This window comes from Notolepis coatsorum, assembly GCF_963971535.1.
Source record: "Notolepis coatsorum genome assembly, chromosome: 8".
In the NCBI taxonomy this organism is placed as follows: Eukaryota; Metazoa; Chordata; class Actinopteri; order Aulopiformes; family Paralepididae; genus Notolepis; species Notolepis coatsorum.
In genome coordinates, this window is record NC_140172.1 from 60198392 (window position 1) to 60215468 (window position 17077).

The window sequence follows — 17077 nt, forward strand, 5'->3', positions numbered from 1 at the left end:
ACGTTGACTCGTGGTGAAGGGTTACTAGGTTTAGGTAAGACTACTGCTGTTTACACCTGCGCCGTATTTATACTTAAGTGACAATCTAGTCCCAACCTGGTCACTTTGGTCCTGAATCACTGCACTGCCAAAGGCATGTTGTAACATGCCCCAAACTCGCCCACTGCACCTGTCTGAGTACGAGACTGCCTGGAGCCTGGGGGGGGTGTCCAATAGGAGAGCGCATATTACTCTGGTTTGTACGCAGGTAAAGGGATATTCTGTGTATATATACAAATAATATACAAGGGATATCAAACGATATAAAAATATTATACAAGGGATCTCAAGCAATAAATATATATATTCGGTTTAATCTGACCCTTTGTAACAGTAGTGGTGGGCCTGATCTCTGCAAACGACGAGAGGGCCTACCTGGAGGAGGTCAAGGTTCTAGCGGGATGGTGTCAAGAGAACAGCCTCTCCCTGAACGTCAGCAAAACAAAGGAGATGATTGTGGACTTTAGGAGGTCGGGGGTCAGGGACTACAGCCCCCTCAGCATCGACGGGGCACCGGTTGAGAGAGTGAACAGTTTTAAGTACCTCGGAGTCCACATATCCGAGGACTTGACATGGACCACACACATTGACAGTGTTGTGAAGAAGGCACGGCAACACCTCTACGTCCTCAGGCGCCTAAGGAAGTTCCAAGTCAGTCAGAAGATCCTTAAGAACTGCATCCTGACTGGCAATATCACCTCTTGGTTTGGGAATAGCACCGCACAAGACCGTAGCAGACTACAGAGAGTGGACCGTTCAGCCGAACGCACAATTGGAGGGGGGCTTCCCACTCTCCAGGACATTTACAACAAGCAGTGAATTATCAAAGACTCCAGCCACCCAAACAACTGCCTCTTTGAACTGCTGAGGTCAGGCAAGCGATACCGGAGTCTCATGGCAAGCACAGAGAGACTCAGAAGAAGCTTCTATCCCCAGGCCATCAGGGCCCCGTTCCCCGTACCTGGATAACTGAGTTAGCCGGATAACTTTCGGTCAAGTCTGACTTAAGCCGGACCTTCCCATTCCCCGAAGCTGGATTGTCTAAATCACCATGACAACAGATCAAAAAGTTTGAGCCTGGTCGAGAGCAGGCTTAAGTTCAGTTAGCCGGATGAACCATGGCCACGCCCCCGCAAAGAAGTGACAGCTCGTTTCCTGAAATGATTCTCACAGTCTAGGATCTGCATTATACCATTCTGAATTACGTTTCTGTGCTTCGTTTTCCTAGAGGGGGCTTTTGAAATGTATAATAATAGAACTAAATGCTGATAATAAATCATATTGAGCCTATAGATTTACTTTGTCCTAAATAAAATAATGCACGTCATATGCGGCGCTCGGAGTCGCGATACACGCTGCATGTGGTTATTTTAATAACGGCTCATTGCAAATGTGAATCCCGCGGGGATATTTTTAATGAATGAAACCTATCGGCCGTTTGGCTCTGATTAGTTTCATATATTAATCTCCGCTGTAGATTTGCTTAACGGAGTGCCGGATTGTGTTTCATTCAAGCATGAAATTGAAGTGTCTATGCGGGGATTGTGGTTTTTGTGTGATATTGTAACTGGGATTAAAATGTCTGATGAGATGCGCCGTTTGACGGATTTGAGAAATTGAATGAGCCGTTGACGTCACATTAATGCATTTGAGAATAAAGAGATAAAACTTCATTTTTTGGTAAGAAAAATATTCTAAACACGGGTCTCTCGTCCATTAATGCATAAACAATGAGTATATCACATCTGGCACAGTGGCGCAGCGGCTAGTGCTGAATCCTGGCAACCGGGCGACCGGTGTTCGAAACCCCGTGTTTCCAATATAATTTTTTTGGAATATAATATTAATGATTATACGCAAAAGTAGCCTAGTTTTAAGTTAAAATATTATAAATCTACATGCATTGAGGATGTCATTCTTTATATAGCTCTCAACGTGCACCAAATTGAATTATTCCTACATTGCAAAAAGAAGGAAAAGACTAGGAGAAGTGGGATTCGAACCCGGGCCGCCTGTGTGAAAGTCAAAAGCAGAAACCATTACACCACAGTGTAGATAAGTAAAAGATCCACCATACATCAATCAATGGGTAAGAGAGCCGTATCCTTATTCTGCATAACAGTTTAACTAATTATTTTCGCTAGCAAGATCTCCACTCACTTTAAACAAACAACTCACTGCAGCACCCACTTTAGAACACCTAAACACACTTTATATTTATTGGTAAAGAATTTGCACTACAACCCATACCGCATTACACTTTACTGTAAATTGTATCTAAATTGTACCTCATCCCATTTCTGCTTTGCACTGTATATTATATTGTATATTATTATATTGTATGGTAACTCAGTTACTTCTACTCTGCATTGAACATTGTACATACTGAACACTCTACGTACTTGACTTCTATTTTATACTTGCTATACTTATTTTATACTTATCTATTTTTGTCTAGCACAGTCTCTGGAGCGTAACAGAAAGAAGCATTTTAAAGTATTCTGTACTTCTGTATGACAACTAATAAAGAAACTTGAAACTTGACTGTCCTCCACGATACGCACCAGCACAGAAAGGGGGAATATCTGGGGAATCTGACACAAATACACAAAGGTCAGGACAAATACCTGGTAAAGATACTATTGGTAGCCACTGCCAGTAAGAAAACAATAACAAGAGCATGGTATAAAGTGGATCCACCTACAAAAAAACAGTGGCTGGGTGTAGTAGAGGAAATATGACATGGGAGAAATGGGTTGAATATAAAAGAAAAGTCAACGACACCACAGACTGGAACCAGAACATGTCACATTTATAAATGAAAGAAAGCTCACATGTTTTACTCTTGACTTGTTTGTTTTTGTTAGTTTTTTGTTACAGGCTTGTTTCGGTACAGGACAAGCTTTGTGGGACTCTAACTTGAATGGAACATACAAGACAAGTGTGTTGTATAATTTTAAGTGTTGTCAATACAAATTTTAAGTTAAAAAGAAAAAAAGACTGTCCTCCATTGTAATCAACTCAGTCATTCAACTTGGTCGATTCATTGACCTCTCATGTTCCGCCCTCTCTCAGCTTGACTGAGGAAAGCAAATCTTGTGATTAAACTATTGTGCAACCTTATACACTGTACTTAAATTAAGTAAATTATTTGGAACTTACCCTTGGTATTTTATTGAAATTATATTTTTAAGTTGCAGGAAATAACAGCAAATGGCTTTCTTTATTGCATATTTGTTTGCCTCCCAGCCAGGGGATACAGCCCCCCTTGCTGGACCACCCCCTAGTTGAGACACAGCACCATCTTGTTTGAAAAGCCCTGACATACAAGATGAGACATTATCGATGCATCAGTGTGGGAAAACTATTTGTGGTGGTCCCATGTGATATCATGGTGGGCCACCACAAATAAGTCTATGTATGGGAAACACAGCTAGCATTTTGCATCGTGGGCAATATGAATATCATGGTTAGGCCACAGATGTGCTTATGGTTTTGCAGGAAATAATACATTCCAACACGGAGACTGCCGAGAGAACAGCTGATCTCACCAGTCCCCCCTCATGCGTTTCTGCTGTGGACTCATGTCGTGTCTGGGCGGGGTGAATCTCTCCCGACGACCTCTGTCGTAGTCCCGGTACTCTCCGCGGCTACGCCGCTCCCTGCCCCTGTCCCACTCCCTACCGGATTGGTGCCAGGAAACGACAAAAAAAGAAAGAGAAGTAGACAAAAAAAAGAAGAAGAGTTAAACCTAAATCAACACCAAACAAATTCAGTCTTCACTCTTCATCATATGATGTTCTCAAATCAATGAGTGATTGTGCTTTAATAATGGTGATTTCAATATCAATCAAAATAATCATGATTATCAAGCAGCCCTAGCTAGTGCTACTTCGGACCAAAGCATTCTAGCTTCAGACACATCATTCAGACAATGACATGCACCAACTCTTTGAGAGAAACGTCAGCTCAACAAAATGCAGGTAACTCTACCTTCTAGCCATGACCTTAAAAACAGTCCCACTAGTGACCTATCGCACATCCCTCTCTCTCACCTGTCATTCCAGTCATCTCTGCGCCGGTCTTCTCTTTCTCGCGAACGGTCATAGTCGCTCCTTTCCCTTCTGAATTTGTCTCTCCTCCTGCGATCGTATTCATCATCGCTGTCCGCCATCTCCATGAAGAGACAGGAGAGCTGGGTTACAACAATGTCTGGGGAAGACTAGCCTGCATTGCATCTATTCCATATACAGCGGAACATTCCATGCAATTTGTTGGGGTGGATTCACCTGCACGGCATTCTAATTTGTCACACTGTTTAAAAACCTAGTAATTAATTGCTGTGACTTGGGGTCAGTAGTCTTGTCATATAGTATCAAATCCCTTTTGAAAGTTCTGGCAGAACATTTAATGAACATATTATATTTAATAAAGGAACACTTGACTTGATATTTAGTCAAATATCTCCACGAGATTCACACGGACCACATTCTGTGTACGCGACAGGATGGCAAACACAGCAGCACCAATCACACAAATTTCCATAGATAGTGCGGTGGCTTAGCAAAAGAATGTGGACGCGCCGGACAAAAGCACCAAATTTTTTCCACGTGTTCCCCATCACCATAGCTTTCATTTTGGGGTAGGGGCCACATCATCATGATGGATTTCAAGATGGCTGCCATGTAAAATCAAGGTTCTGCCCATTAATAAATATCTTGGTCCATAGCGCGCTCAATATTTGAGCGAACACAAAGGTATTGGTATCCCTGTAAACTAGAGAAGCTAAGCTTTCCATTGGTACCATTTTCATTAAGCCCAACTGTTGGGAAGGGGGTTTTAATAGGCAATGATTCAAAATGATGTAAAATTTGCGCCTAGAAAAAACGGCCATGCTCATCTTCCAAAAGGTCCCTTGGCTGTTCACATGAATATATCAGAGTGAACATTGGTTTTATAGGTACCCACAAGCCTCTTCATACCCACTTTGTCCAACTTGCATGCTATTTGGGGCAATAATCAAGCAGGTTTGTGCATGTGGTACAAATGTGTCGAACATTGGGTTAGGGTTTGTTGTTAGAATGTTGAACATAGAAGATCAATTTTGGTGTCAAACTAGGGCTGCACGGTATAGTCTAAAATTTATATCACGGTATAATTTGAAGCATAGACGGTAACGGTATATATCACGGTATATTAACTTATCTTAAAATGTCTATATAAATGCTTCTGAAGGGGTAAAACACTTATTCTGTTACAGCTGCTGAGCTCTATACTATAGCTAATGTCCATCAATATCTTCCTTTTTAATTAAATAGGTTCAAGAATCGAATCAGGATTGTTAGCAGAGAGAGAGCGAGGGAGGGAGGAGGCTGCTAGAGTGGAGCTAACATTAGCTTGCTGAGGCTAGTACATCGACAGGCTGCTAGTGGAGCCAGCTAACGTTAGCTTGCTGAGGCTAGTACATCAACAGGCTGCTAGTGGAGCCAGCTAACGTTAGCTTGCTGAGGCTAGTACATCGACAGGCTGCTATAGTGGAGCCAGCTAACGTTAGCTTGCTGAGGCTAGTACATCGACAGGCTGCTAGTGGAGCCAGCTAACGTTAGCTTGCTGAGGCTAGTACATCGACAGGCTGCTATAGTGGAGCCAGCTAACGTTAGCTTGCTGAGGCTAGTACATCGACAGGCTGCTATAGTGGAGCCAGCTAACGTTAGCTTGCTGAGGCTAGTACATCGACAGTTAACATTACATAAGGTTTTAGCGCAACGTGGGCATTCCAGAATGGCGAGGATGCAAAGCATGTTAGACCATTGGACTCGTCGCAGAGTTTACATTACACATAGAAATTGCGCGACTTGCGAGAGAAGTTGTCACACAGCCTTCATACGCAGGGTGGAGGAGCTAGTTTGCGTCTGTGTATTATGAAATGACAATTGCGCGTTGACACGCCCACTGCGTGAAGCCTCTGTGCTCCTAAATAACTTTTTCCAGTTCGCACATCTATTATGACTAATTCTATCTATTTTTAGGGGCAAATACGAGTGAAATAGTCACGCCCTGGCTGTGGTTACATGACGTAATTGCTATTTTAGAGCTGCTCTACCGGTTACAAGGTATAGTCAAAATCCATACCATAGCGCAAATTCATACCGTTTATACCATCCACCCCTATGTCAAACTACACAGCTATCACCCCCTTACATCCCCCCTCCGTCTTCTCCCCTACTCTCGCTACCTTACTTATACCCACCCCACCAATGCTCCTCATCTTCCTAGCCCTCTCCACCTGCTCCTCACTACCACACCCTACGGCCAGATTACCATCACACAAAACTCTCGCGTACTTTACCTCACCTAATTGCTCGACAATGAGTTTGGGCAACTCGAGCCTACCTACTTTCCTCACTCCCATCTCCCCCTCAAGCCTAACCACTATATGAATCACTTCTGCAACATCATTTCCTCCACCCTCGCCTTCTGACCCACTTGAGCTATCGTCCCTCACTTTCTTCCTCTTGCTCTCCTTCCCCTCACTTACCTCCCTCTTCTTCTCCTCCTTCTCCATATCGTCACCACCCGACCCCTTACCCTTGCCCTGGCTATTCTCGCCCCCATCGCTGTCGTTCCTCCCCTTTCCCTCACTTACCCTCCTCTTCTTCCCCACCCTTCTTTCTCACTCTCCTCCCCACTATACTCCATTCTGTCACAACCCGACTCCTTCCCTTTGCCCTGAGACTTGTTGAATATATATAGATACACAAATGTTCTAGAATGTTTGATTATGACAGAATACTGTGACATCACAAATGCTCTAGAATGTTCCATTATGACAGCATACTGTGACATCACAAATGTTCTAGAATGGTTGACTATGACATCATACTGTGACATCACGAATGTTCTAGAAGTTTCTATTAAATAATACAGTTCAATGACTTTATCTAAATCCAATCAATATTCCTAATGCCGTTTCAATGTAAGGTTATAAAAATAAACATATAAACATTCATATAATACAATAACCTAAATATATAGCTTTGGCTCCTCTACAATACACTTACCTAGGATTTGACTTGATTCAACAACAAAGCAGTCGGGGCAATGGCAAGCCGAAAACGGTCGAAAGTGTAGTTATTTGAAGTTTGGATATTTTTTTTTCGACTGAGGTAGGTAGATTAAATTTTTAGAGACTAAAACTAAAGTACCGAAAAAGGGTACCGTTGGGTACCGGTATCGATTCACAGGTACCGGTACCGTATCGGTTCAAATGTGAACGATAAATAAAGATCAAATCAAACTGAAGAAGTTATCCCTCTTCTAACAAGAGAGAAAAATGTATAGTTTAGCTTTAAACTATAACGTCATTGCTTATTAGGGATGGGTACCGAATTCGGTACTTTTAAAGGTACTTACCGAAACACATCGGTACTACCGAGTATCGATTCACGTGATACCGTAAAAGAACGATTTTTTATTTTTTTTGCACTTTATATTTTTTTTTACCTTTTTTCTTTTCATGTCAACGTTCACACGCACAATATACGTATCAGGGCCGACGTTCCACTCTATTGGTTAAAGTTGCGTACTCGTGAGTAGTACGTTCGTTGATAAAGAAAAATAAGGTCCACAGCCGCTCCAGTGTAAAACAAAGATATCCAAATGGTTTATTTCTCTTCCACAGCGAAGTCTTTCTTTACAGAAGTGATCCTAAAGCTATTTTCCTAAATATTCACGTCACTACAAGGTAAGAAAACTGTATTTTCCCAGTCTCCAAAATCACCGCCGACTCGACACATGAAAATTCCCCCTCACCTGAAAGCCGTAAATCAACTTGCCGGCTCTTTCCACAGCAAAACGGACGGCAAGGCACCTTAGTTGAGAGATGCAGGCTTCAATCTATGTTGTTTAGTCTATCTGTTCAGTACTGCTCAGCACTGTTTCAAGATGCACAATGAGCTCTTCAGAGAGAATTGTTGAATATATATAGATAACACAAATGTTCTAGAATGTTTGATTATGACATCATACTGTGACATCACGAATGCTCTAGAATGTTCCATTATGACAGCATACTGTGACATCATAAATGTTCTAGAATGATTGACTATGACATCATACTGCAGGCCTGTACGCTGCGACGAGATCGTCGCAAATTGCCCCCTAATTTGGCCGGTGCGAATGAAAAATTATATCTACTCGCAAGCTTGCGAATAGTGATTTCACCCCTTCATTCGCATTTCACTACACTAACATTAGCCTACAACCAGGGCTGTACAGGCGACATAATGTTGCGGTTGTAATTTCATTAGACAGACCAGCGCGGACATTTAATAACATGCAATTTAATTGACACGAGCAATGGGCTAACGTTAGCTGGTGGTCCCGAGTGAAGCAGGGACGGCGGAGCTATAGGCTAACGTTAGCTGGTGGTCCCGAGTGAAGCAGGGACGGTGGAAAAGTGAGGAAAGGGGGTGGGTTATATTGACAAGTGACAACGCTTGACAACAGAAGTTTAAACATAACTTCATATTTATTAGTTATTCGTTTCTGTATATCATCCACTGTGACTTTCCATCTCCGTGTTAGACTCTTCCTGTTTACATTCGAGTGTGACGTCATCACCTACGGCAGCTTAGACGATCAAAACGCGAACCTAGAACAAAACCCGGGGGGGGGGGGGGGGGGGCTGGCTCTCTTGTGCGTTCTCGCCCCCTCTCTCTCTCTCGCTCTCTCTCTACATTCAATGATTTAAAGTAGCCAAACGTTACAGACAGTATAAATACTAACTGGATAGTTGATGATAAACATTTAATTTCATTATCTGAAATATTCTAAAATCATTAAGTCTGCTATAAGCCATTATCCCTTTGTGTGTAATTATTATTTTCTCACAGTAGTATATATATATATATATGTTTGGCTAAAGTGGATAGAAAACACAGTACTGTGCAAAAAAGGGCACCCAAGAGTTTTTATATAAATAGTCTTAGATGTAAATAATTTTTTTTATTAGTGTGTCAGTAGACTACTCTTAGTACATTTTCATTAAATAATTTTTTAAAGCATCTTCATGGTTTAATAATGCAAACATATGTTGCAGGGACTTATTATAATCATCATATTGGCGTGACTGTATGCATCAAAGGGTTAAATCAAGCATTTTTAAGTGCTTTAGGAAATGTCAAAATATTGCGATATATATTGTGTATCGTGATATGGCCAAAAAATATCGCAATATCATTTAGAGGCCATATCGCCCAGCCCTACTATAATGGTAAAATAGTTATTTAAAAATTTGCCCCTAAAAAATATTCTTTGCCCCTAAATTTCTCATTTAGGGGCAAGTGTGCCCCTAGTGAAAAAGCTTAGCGTACAGCCCTGTACTGTGACATCACGAATGTTCTAGAAGGTTCTATTATGACAAATAATACGGTTCAATGACTATCTAAATCCAATCAATATTCCTAATGCCGTTTCAATGTAAGGTTATAAAAATAAACATAAACATTCATATAATACAATAACCTAAATATATAGCTTTGGCTCCTCTACAATACACTTACCTAGGATTTGACTTGATTCAACAACAAAGCAGTCGGGGCAATGGCAAGCCGAAAACGGTCGAAAGTGTAGTTATTTGAAGTTTGGATGTTTTTTTTCCGACTGAGGTAGGTAGATTACATTTTTAGAGACTAAAGTACAGAAAAAGGGTACCGGTATCGATTCACAGGTACCGGTACCGTGTCGGTTCAAATGTACCCATCCCTATTGCTTATGTCCAGAGATTCCAGCTTTGATAACTAAAGTAATGACACTTGACTTACCTGTTATATTATGTTTTGCCTTTTTAAACATGTCCCTTATAGGGATGGGTACCGAATTCGGTACTTTTGAGGTACCGAACCGAAACACGTCGGTACTACCGAGTATCGAATCAAGTGAGAAACCGAAAAAAAAATAAAAAAAAAATAAAAATAAATATTTTTTATTCATTTTTTTTTTTTTACTTTTTTCTTTTCATGTCAACGTTCACACGCACAATATATGCTTACCTAGGATTTGACTTGATTCAACAACAAAGCAGTCGGAGCAATGACAAGCCGAAAACTGTCGAAATTGTAGTTATTTGAAGTTTGGATTTTTTTTTACGACTGAGGTAGGTAAATTAAATTTCGACAGTTTTCGGCTTGTCATTGCTCCGACTGCTTTGTTGTTGAATCAAGTCAAATCCTAGGTAAGCATATATTGTGCGTGTGAACGTTGACATGAAAAAAAAAAGTAAAAAAAAAAAAAGTAAAAAAAAGAAATTATAAAACTTTTTTTTTTAAATTTTTTTAAAGTACCGAAAAAAGGTACCGTTGGGTACCGGTATCGATTCACAGGTACCGGTACCGGTTCAAATGTGAAAGGTACCCATCCCTAGTCCCTTATCACGCTGTCCACGACAGCTGTCACGAGACGCGCACTGAGAGCTGGCCAGTATACCGCGGGACCTTTTATGAAACATTCTGATATTTTCACGGGCACGAGACTACTGCACAAGACCCACGAAAATATCTCCATAACAGTTAAATACGCCTATATACAGGCTAAAGAGTTATGATAATAATAATAAATGTAATTTAGGAGTGATCCTAATAAAATGTCTATTGTCTATTCGATTCATGCATGTCTGACTGTTAAACAAGTAAAAAATTATGTAAATATGTTGTTAGAATGGTACAAATATTCATCTGGTGACATTCTTCATAGCATTAACACATTTATTGACCCAGAAGATTTATAGTTTGACACCAAAATTGATCTTCTATGTTCAACATTCTAACAACAAACCCTAACCCAACATTCACATTTTTGGCAGTTGTTAGAATGTTCGACACATTTGTACCACATGCACAAACCTGCTTGATTATTGCCCCAAATAGCATGCAAGTTGGACAAAGTGGGTATGTCTGGAAAGAAGAGGCTTGTGGGTACCTATAAAACCAATGTGCACTCTGATATATTCATGTGAATATCCAAGGGACCTTTTGGAAGATGAGCATGGCAGTTTTTTCTAGGCGAAAATTGTACACAATTTTTAATCATTGCCTATTAAAACCCCCTTCCCAACAGTTGGGCTTAATGAAAATGATACCAATAGAAAGCTTAGCTTCTCTAGTTTACAGGGATACCAATACCTTTGTGTTCGCTCAAATATTGAGCCCGCTATGGACCAAGATATTTATTAATGGGCAGAACCTTGATTTTACATGGCGGCCATCTTGAAATCCATCATGATGACGTGGCCCCAGTGGTGCAGTCGTGGTCACACGCGGTTACACGCCGTGTTACTAGATGATCACTGAGGCAGAAGTACGCGCGCACAAAGATGCGCTATATCCATTCGTTGTGCGCGTGCGAGGCGTGTTACCAGTTCCCATATTACGACTGCACCACTGCGTGGCCCCTACCCCAAAATGAAAGCTATGATAATGAGGAACACGTGGGGAAAATTTGGTGCTTTTGTCCGGCGTGTCCACATCCTTCTCAAATCTGGTGCCAAGCCACCGCACTAAGAGGAGCCGGGTGCATTTACCAGATGCGTTGCCAAATTGCCCCTCACCATATTTGTAATTAATGGAGATTCTAGGGCTAGGGTAGGACTGTCTAGAAGTGACCCAATGGCCAGCCTCGCTCTAACTATGATAACCTGTACAATATGCTGTATATAAATGGCTGCATTTATATAGCGCTTTTATCCAAAGCGCTGTACAATTTGTTTGTCACATTTTACCCATTAACTCACATTCACACAGCGATGGCAGAGGCAACCATGCAAGGTGCCAACCTGCTCATCTGGAGCAATTAGGGGTTAAGTGTCTTGCTCAAGGACACTTCGACACGCTGCGCAGGAATCGAACCGGGAACCACTGGATTACCACCAGACTGCTCTACCTCCTGAGCCACTGTCGCGGCGCCCCCAATATATATATTTACCATTATGTATCCACATGGGTCTGAACATACGTGCCTATAATACTTTTTACATACCTGTATATACTATCTATCTAATTATCTATTATTAGCCCCTTCTGGGACTGTAATGCACCGAGAAAGGGGCTAATCTATTATGTAATATGTACATATCACTAGTAGCTACTCTTACTAGTTACGCAGCTGGCCAGTATGACTTATTACCATAGTGTCTTTATACCTGTATCGCTGTACATAATACTACAACTCTGTAGTACTGATTGATTGAAAACTTTATTAACAGATTGCAGAATGGGTACAATACAGTAGGCTACAGCTCAATACACACAATTGCTAAGGGGATGCAAACCAGAGAAAGACTTTCGTCTCGTTTACACAAGGGTCCCCCATTTTCAATTCATAATGACATTCACAACATACGGATATACAGATATATCATGACATTTTTGACATACAGATATACAGCACTGTAACATTTGTGACATACAACTAGATATGCAAATATACAGTACTGTTAAACAGCGATCATAACAAATATATACATACGAGGGGGAGGAAACTGTACATTAGGGGGGGGGGTTCGGAAATTTACGGTGGCCAGTTTCGAATTGCAGCCTCCCGTATGTGCTCTTTGAGAGCGGGTTTGAAGGTGGGTATAGGGATTCGATTCACGTTTTTTTTACGGCTGTGGGTAGTGCGTTCCACATTGATGTGGCATAATTGCGAAGTTGTATATTTTATATCCAGTTTAATCACATGCACATTGTATATTACTATTGCACTTTACTGAACATTACTTTGGTTGGAGCATGTCAAACTTATTTTCGTTGTACTGTACTTGTGCTGTATAATGATAATACATTTGAATCTAATCTAATTCTAATTTGGAGTGTTAGCCAACTGTTAGCTAAGTAGTTAGCCAACTGCTAGCTGAATAGTCAGCCAACTTCTAGCTGAATAGTTAGCCAACTGCTAACGTTAGCTGAGTAGTTAGCCAACTGTTAGCTAACGTTAAGCAGATACCCGACTGTTAGCTCAGTAGTTAGCCAAGCAAGGCGAGGGCTGCTATTTGGACGCCTGTATGCCATTCGATGTTATCTAACGTTAGCTACCTATCGTTAATCGTTAGTCCAAACTAACATTGTACACTTACTTAGCTGGTAGATTAATATATCGTAGACACACCGTTAATACTACATAATTTGTTATTATGTGTAGCTGCTCAAATACCTTTTCGCTCACGATTTCGTCCTCCTTTTGGTTGCCCTCTGACCTCTGCATTGGAAAGAGTATTACTCCAATAGGGACAGGGTCCAGCTGCATCCCCGGAGATATCCGCTCACGGGCAACTTCCGCCAGCCTCTCGCACCATCTCGCACAACCTGAAAGTAGGCACTTCCGGCTAACTTCCGGTTGCGAATGGTACTTCCTGTCCCATCCAAATACATTGTTTTTAGCTACTTTTCTCCCGTTATTTAAACAACTTTGTCGTTGTCGTCACAGAGAGGCAATGAAACGTTTGTATTATTATAGTATAGAATGTATTTAATAAGCAAACGTTTGTCAGCAGGGTTTTTGGGCTGTATTTCATGTAAAAACGTTTACTGTTAGTTTACTTGCTCACGCTAATTAGGCTAATGCTGGCTAACAGAAGCTAGCGCAAGAAACGACGCCGCAAAGTATTGTTTATAGTGCATTTCTTGCCACCTTATAGCATTTGTACATTTGTATGACAGTCTATAATGCTCCCGTGAGGTTTTTCCGGACATTTTGGTAATGATTTTCACTATAAAATCATATTTCTAAATGACAGGAAGTTGATAAACTGGCCGGAATAGCTTTGAGCTAACAATCTTTGCCGATGCATTCCATTCTAAACGTAACGTTAGTTGTTCAAAACATTACCTGTCTATATAATTTGTTCCTCAACGTTATATAGACAGGTAATGTTTTGTAAACTAACTGCAGCCTGCTACAGTTAGAAGCTAATGTTAGCCAGCAAGCTGCAGCCTGCTACAGTTAGAAGCTAACGTTAGCCAGCAAGCTGCAGCCTGCTACAGTTAGAAGCTAACGTTAGCCAGCAAGCTGCAGCCTGCTACAGTTAGAAGCTAATGTTGAGGAACAAATGATATAGACAGGTAATGTTTTGAACAACTAACGTTACGTTTAGAATGGAATGCATCGGCAAAGATCGTTAGCTCAAAGCTATTCCGGCCAGTTTTCATCAACTTCCTGTCATTTAGAAATATGATTTCAATCCCTGCCTGCTTCAAGATGTCTACCATCATCCCTGTACCGAAGAAACCCTCCCCAACATGTCCAAATGACTACAGACCGGTGGCACTCACCTCTGTGGTCATGAAATGTTTTGAGAGGCTGGTCAAGGACCACATTTGTGCCTCCCTCCCCAGTGATATGGACCCTATGCAATTTGCATACAGGACAAACAGGTCCACTGACGACGCGGTCTCCCAGGTACTGCACAGCACCCTCTCCCACCTTGACCGTCAGAAGGGGGGCTATGTGAGACTGTTGTTCATTGACTACAGCTCAGCGTTCAACACCATAGTCCCCACCAGACTGGTGGACAAGCTGATCGAGCTGGGTCTGAGCTCCGCCCTGAGCGCCTGGGTACTGGACTTTCTGAGTGAAAGACCCCAGGCGGTCAGGGTGGGGGGTCAGACCTCCAACACCATCACCCTGAGCATCGGGTCCCCCCAGGGCTGTGTTCTAAGCCCCCTGCTGTACTCACTCTACACACACGACTGTGTGGCCAAGTTCAGCTCCAACTCCATAGTGAAGTTCGCAGACGACACGGTGGTGGTGGGGCTGATCTCGGACAACGACGAGAAGGCCTACCGGGAGGAGGTTGAGGTACTGGAACGCTGGTGCCAGGACAACAGCCTGCTCCTGAACATTGGTAAAACCAAGGAGCTGATCGTGGATTATAGGAGAGGACAGCAGGAGACGCACACACCACTGATGATTAACGGGGCTACCGTGGACAGGGTGAGCAGCTTTAAGTACCTGGGGGTCCACATCTCAGAGGACCTGACATGGTCAACACACATAGACACAGTAGTAAAGAAGGCGAAACAGCGCCTCTACCACCTGAGACAGTTAAGGAAGTTCAGAGTATCGGGGAAGATACTCCAGTCCTTCTACTCAGGAGCTGTAGAGAGCATCCTGACCGGAAACATCACTGCCTGGTATGGAAACAGCACGGCACAGGACAAGAAGGCCCTACAGAGAGTGGTGCGCTCAGCCGAGCGTACCACGGGCATTGCACTACCCCCCCTGCAGGTTCTATACAACAAGAGGTGCAAATCCAGAGCCTGCAGAATAATGAAAGACCCTCACCACCCCAATAACAGCCTGTTTCAGCTGCTGAGGTCAGGCAGACGCCTGCGAACCCCAGCTACTAGGACAGAGCGGCTTAGGCTCAGCTTCTTCCCCCAGGCCATCAGAGCCATGAACAATGAACATTGAGTGCTCAGAACATTGAACTATCCACACACAAGCACACATGAACACACACACGACACGCACGCTGTGCACGCTCACACACGAGCAGCCACTTAACACTTTAACATGAGCGGGCACACACTCATGTCGCACACACGCACACTTATGGCCAAAGGAAAGGACACTTTAAATTAGAATAACAGGAACAGTGTATTGCACTACCAAAGCTAACTAGCATGTCCCATATGCTCTGTAAATAACTATGTACAGATACCGAGATGTCACTCCATGTTACCTGTTACCTGTTACTGCACAATGTTGTTTTTTCATTTTTTGATTCTATTATATGTTGTACCACTGTATTGCACATCGTTGCGGGCAAGACCACCCGCATTTCATTGTATACCTGTATGCCGTGACAATTAAAACTCTTGACTTGATCAGTGCAGCAGCCGAGTCAGAACATATAATCACCTGGCTTGGTCCCACTTCCTCCACCCACCACAATGCCCAGAGAATGGCAAGCAACTCTGTCACAAATACAGAGCTGCCATCAGATATTCTCTGTCCCTTACCGATCCCTAACCGAGGCACACACCACCCAAAGCCTGCCCTCCCACTTTCAGGATCCACGGAGCCATCAGTGAAAACCTCCAGAGACCCTGAGGCCAAAAGGAACCTCTCTATTTCTCCCACAATCTCGCCCTTATCATCCTCCATCAAGAACCTAAATTCAATGACTCGATCAGGAACTAGCCAAAATGGCACTGACAGCCAACGAGTGTGCTCCGCAACCCCCACCTGATGCAATCTCAACTTCCTGGACCACTGATCAATACTGGACAAAAAAGGCTTATACTTATCCCCATCTCCTGAACGTAAACACCTAGCTGGGAAGGACAGACTAGTCCCACTCAATTTTGCCCAGTACTGTAGCCCTAACTTTACTCTCCTCAGGTTTAAGGGCAACTCCCCCATTTCCACCAATAGTGCTGGAACTGGGGTGGTCTTAAAAGCTCCACAACAGATTCTCAGAGCCTTGCAGAACCTCCTCGACGGCTCGGAGCAGAAACATCTGGCCATTGGAACCGCAGCTATCCACGGGTTCCTAACGGCAAATCCGGAGCGGAAGAAAATGCCCCCAGCAGGTAAACTAGATCGAAGGACAATAATCATCCTTTATCTACTCCTTGCGGGAGATATTAAATTAAACCCGGGCCCGACTACACGACTACAACAGAAAGTGATGAATCAGAGGCTCCCACAAATAGTGACGGCTACCGTCGCGATCAACAATAATGACAACAACATCCTTTTCAACGACACCAACATCCTAACACCTTCGTCGGGTGCATACATTCCACCCGTCACCGGAGCAGTGATGACTGCCGTCGCGATCAACAATGACAACAACATCCTTCTCAACAACAACAACAACAGTGTCAACCCCGGACCCAGCCACGTCAGGACCCCCGTCAGGACGCAAACACAGACGCGACGACTGGGTCTGGCTCTACAGGATGAAACGATGGCTTCGGGTGCCTACTTTCCACCTGATGCCGGAGCAATCAACACACCCGGCGCCGCCGCAGAGGAA

General features: G+C 42.8%; 1 protein-coding gene across 2 annotated transcripts in view; it reads right to left on the minus strand.

The window, feature by feature from the left end:
• The window catches only part of srrt (serrate RNA effector molecule homolog (Arabidopsis)), a 99818-nt gene extending 86440 nt beyond the window's left edge, over nucleotides 1-13378 (minus strand). For both annotated transcript variants that reach the window (XM_084320654.1, XM_084320655.1), the window contains exons 1-3: nucleotides 13246-13378; nucleotides 4095-4213; nucleotides 3591-3719 (exon numbers count right to left, since the gene is read on the minus strand). In XM_084320654.1, the coding sequence (XP_084176780.1) occupies nucleotides 3591-3719; nucleotides 4095-4213; nucleotides 13246-13338 (341 nt within the window). In that variant the 5' untranslated portion in view covers nucleotides 13339-13378. The remainder of the gene's footprint in view (nucleotides 1-3590; nucleotides 3720-4094; nucleotides 4214-13245) is intronic.
• Between the last annotated feature and the right edge of the window lie 3699 nt (nucleotides 13379-17077).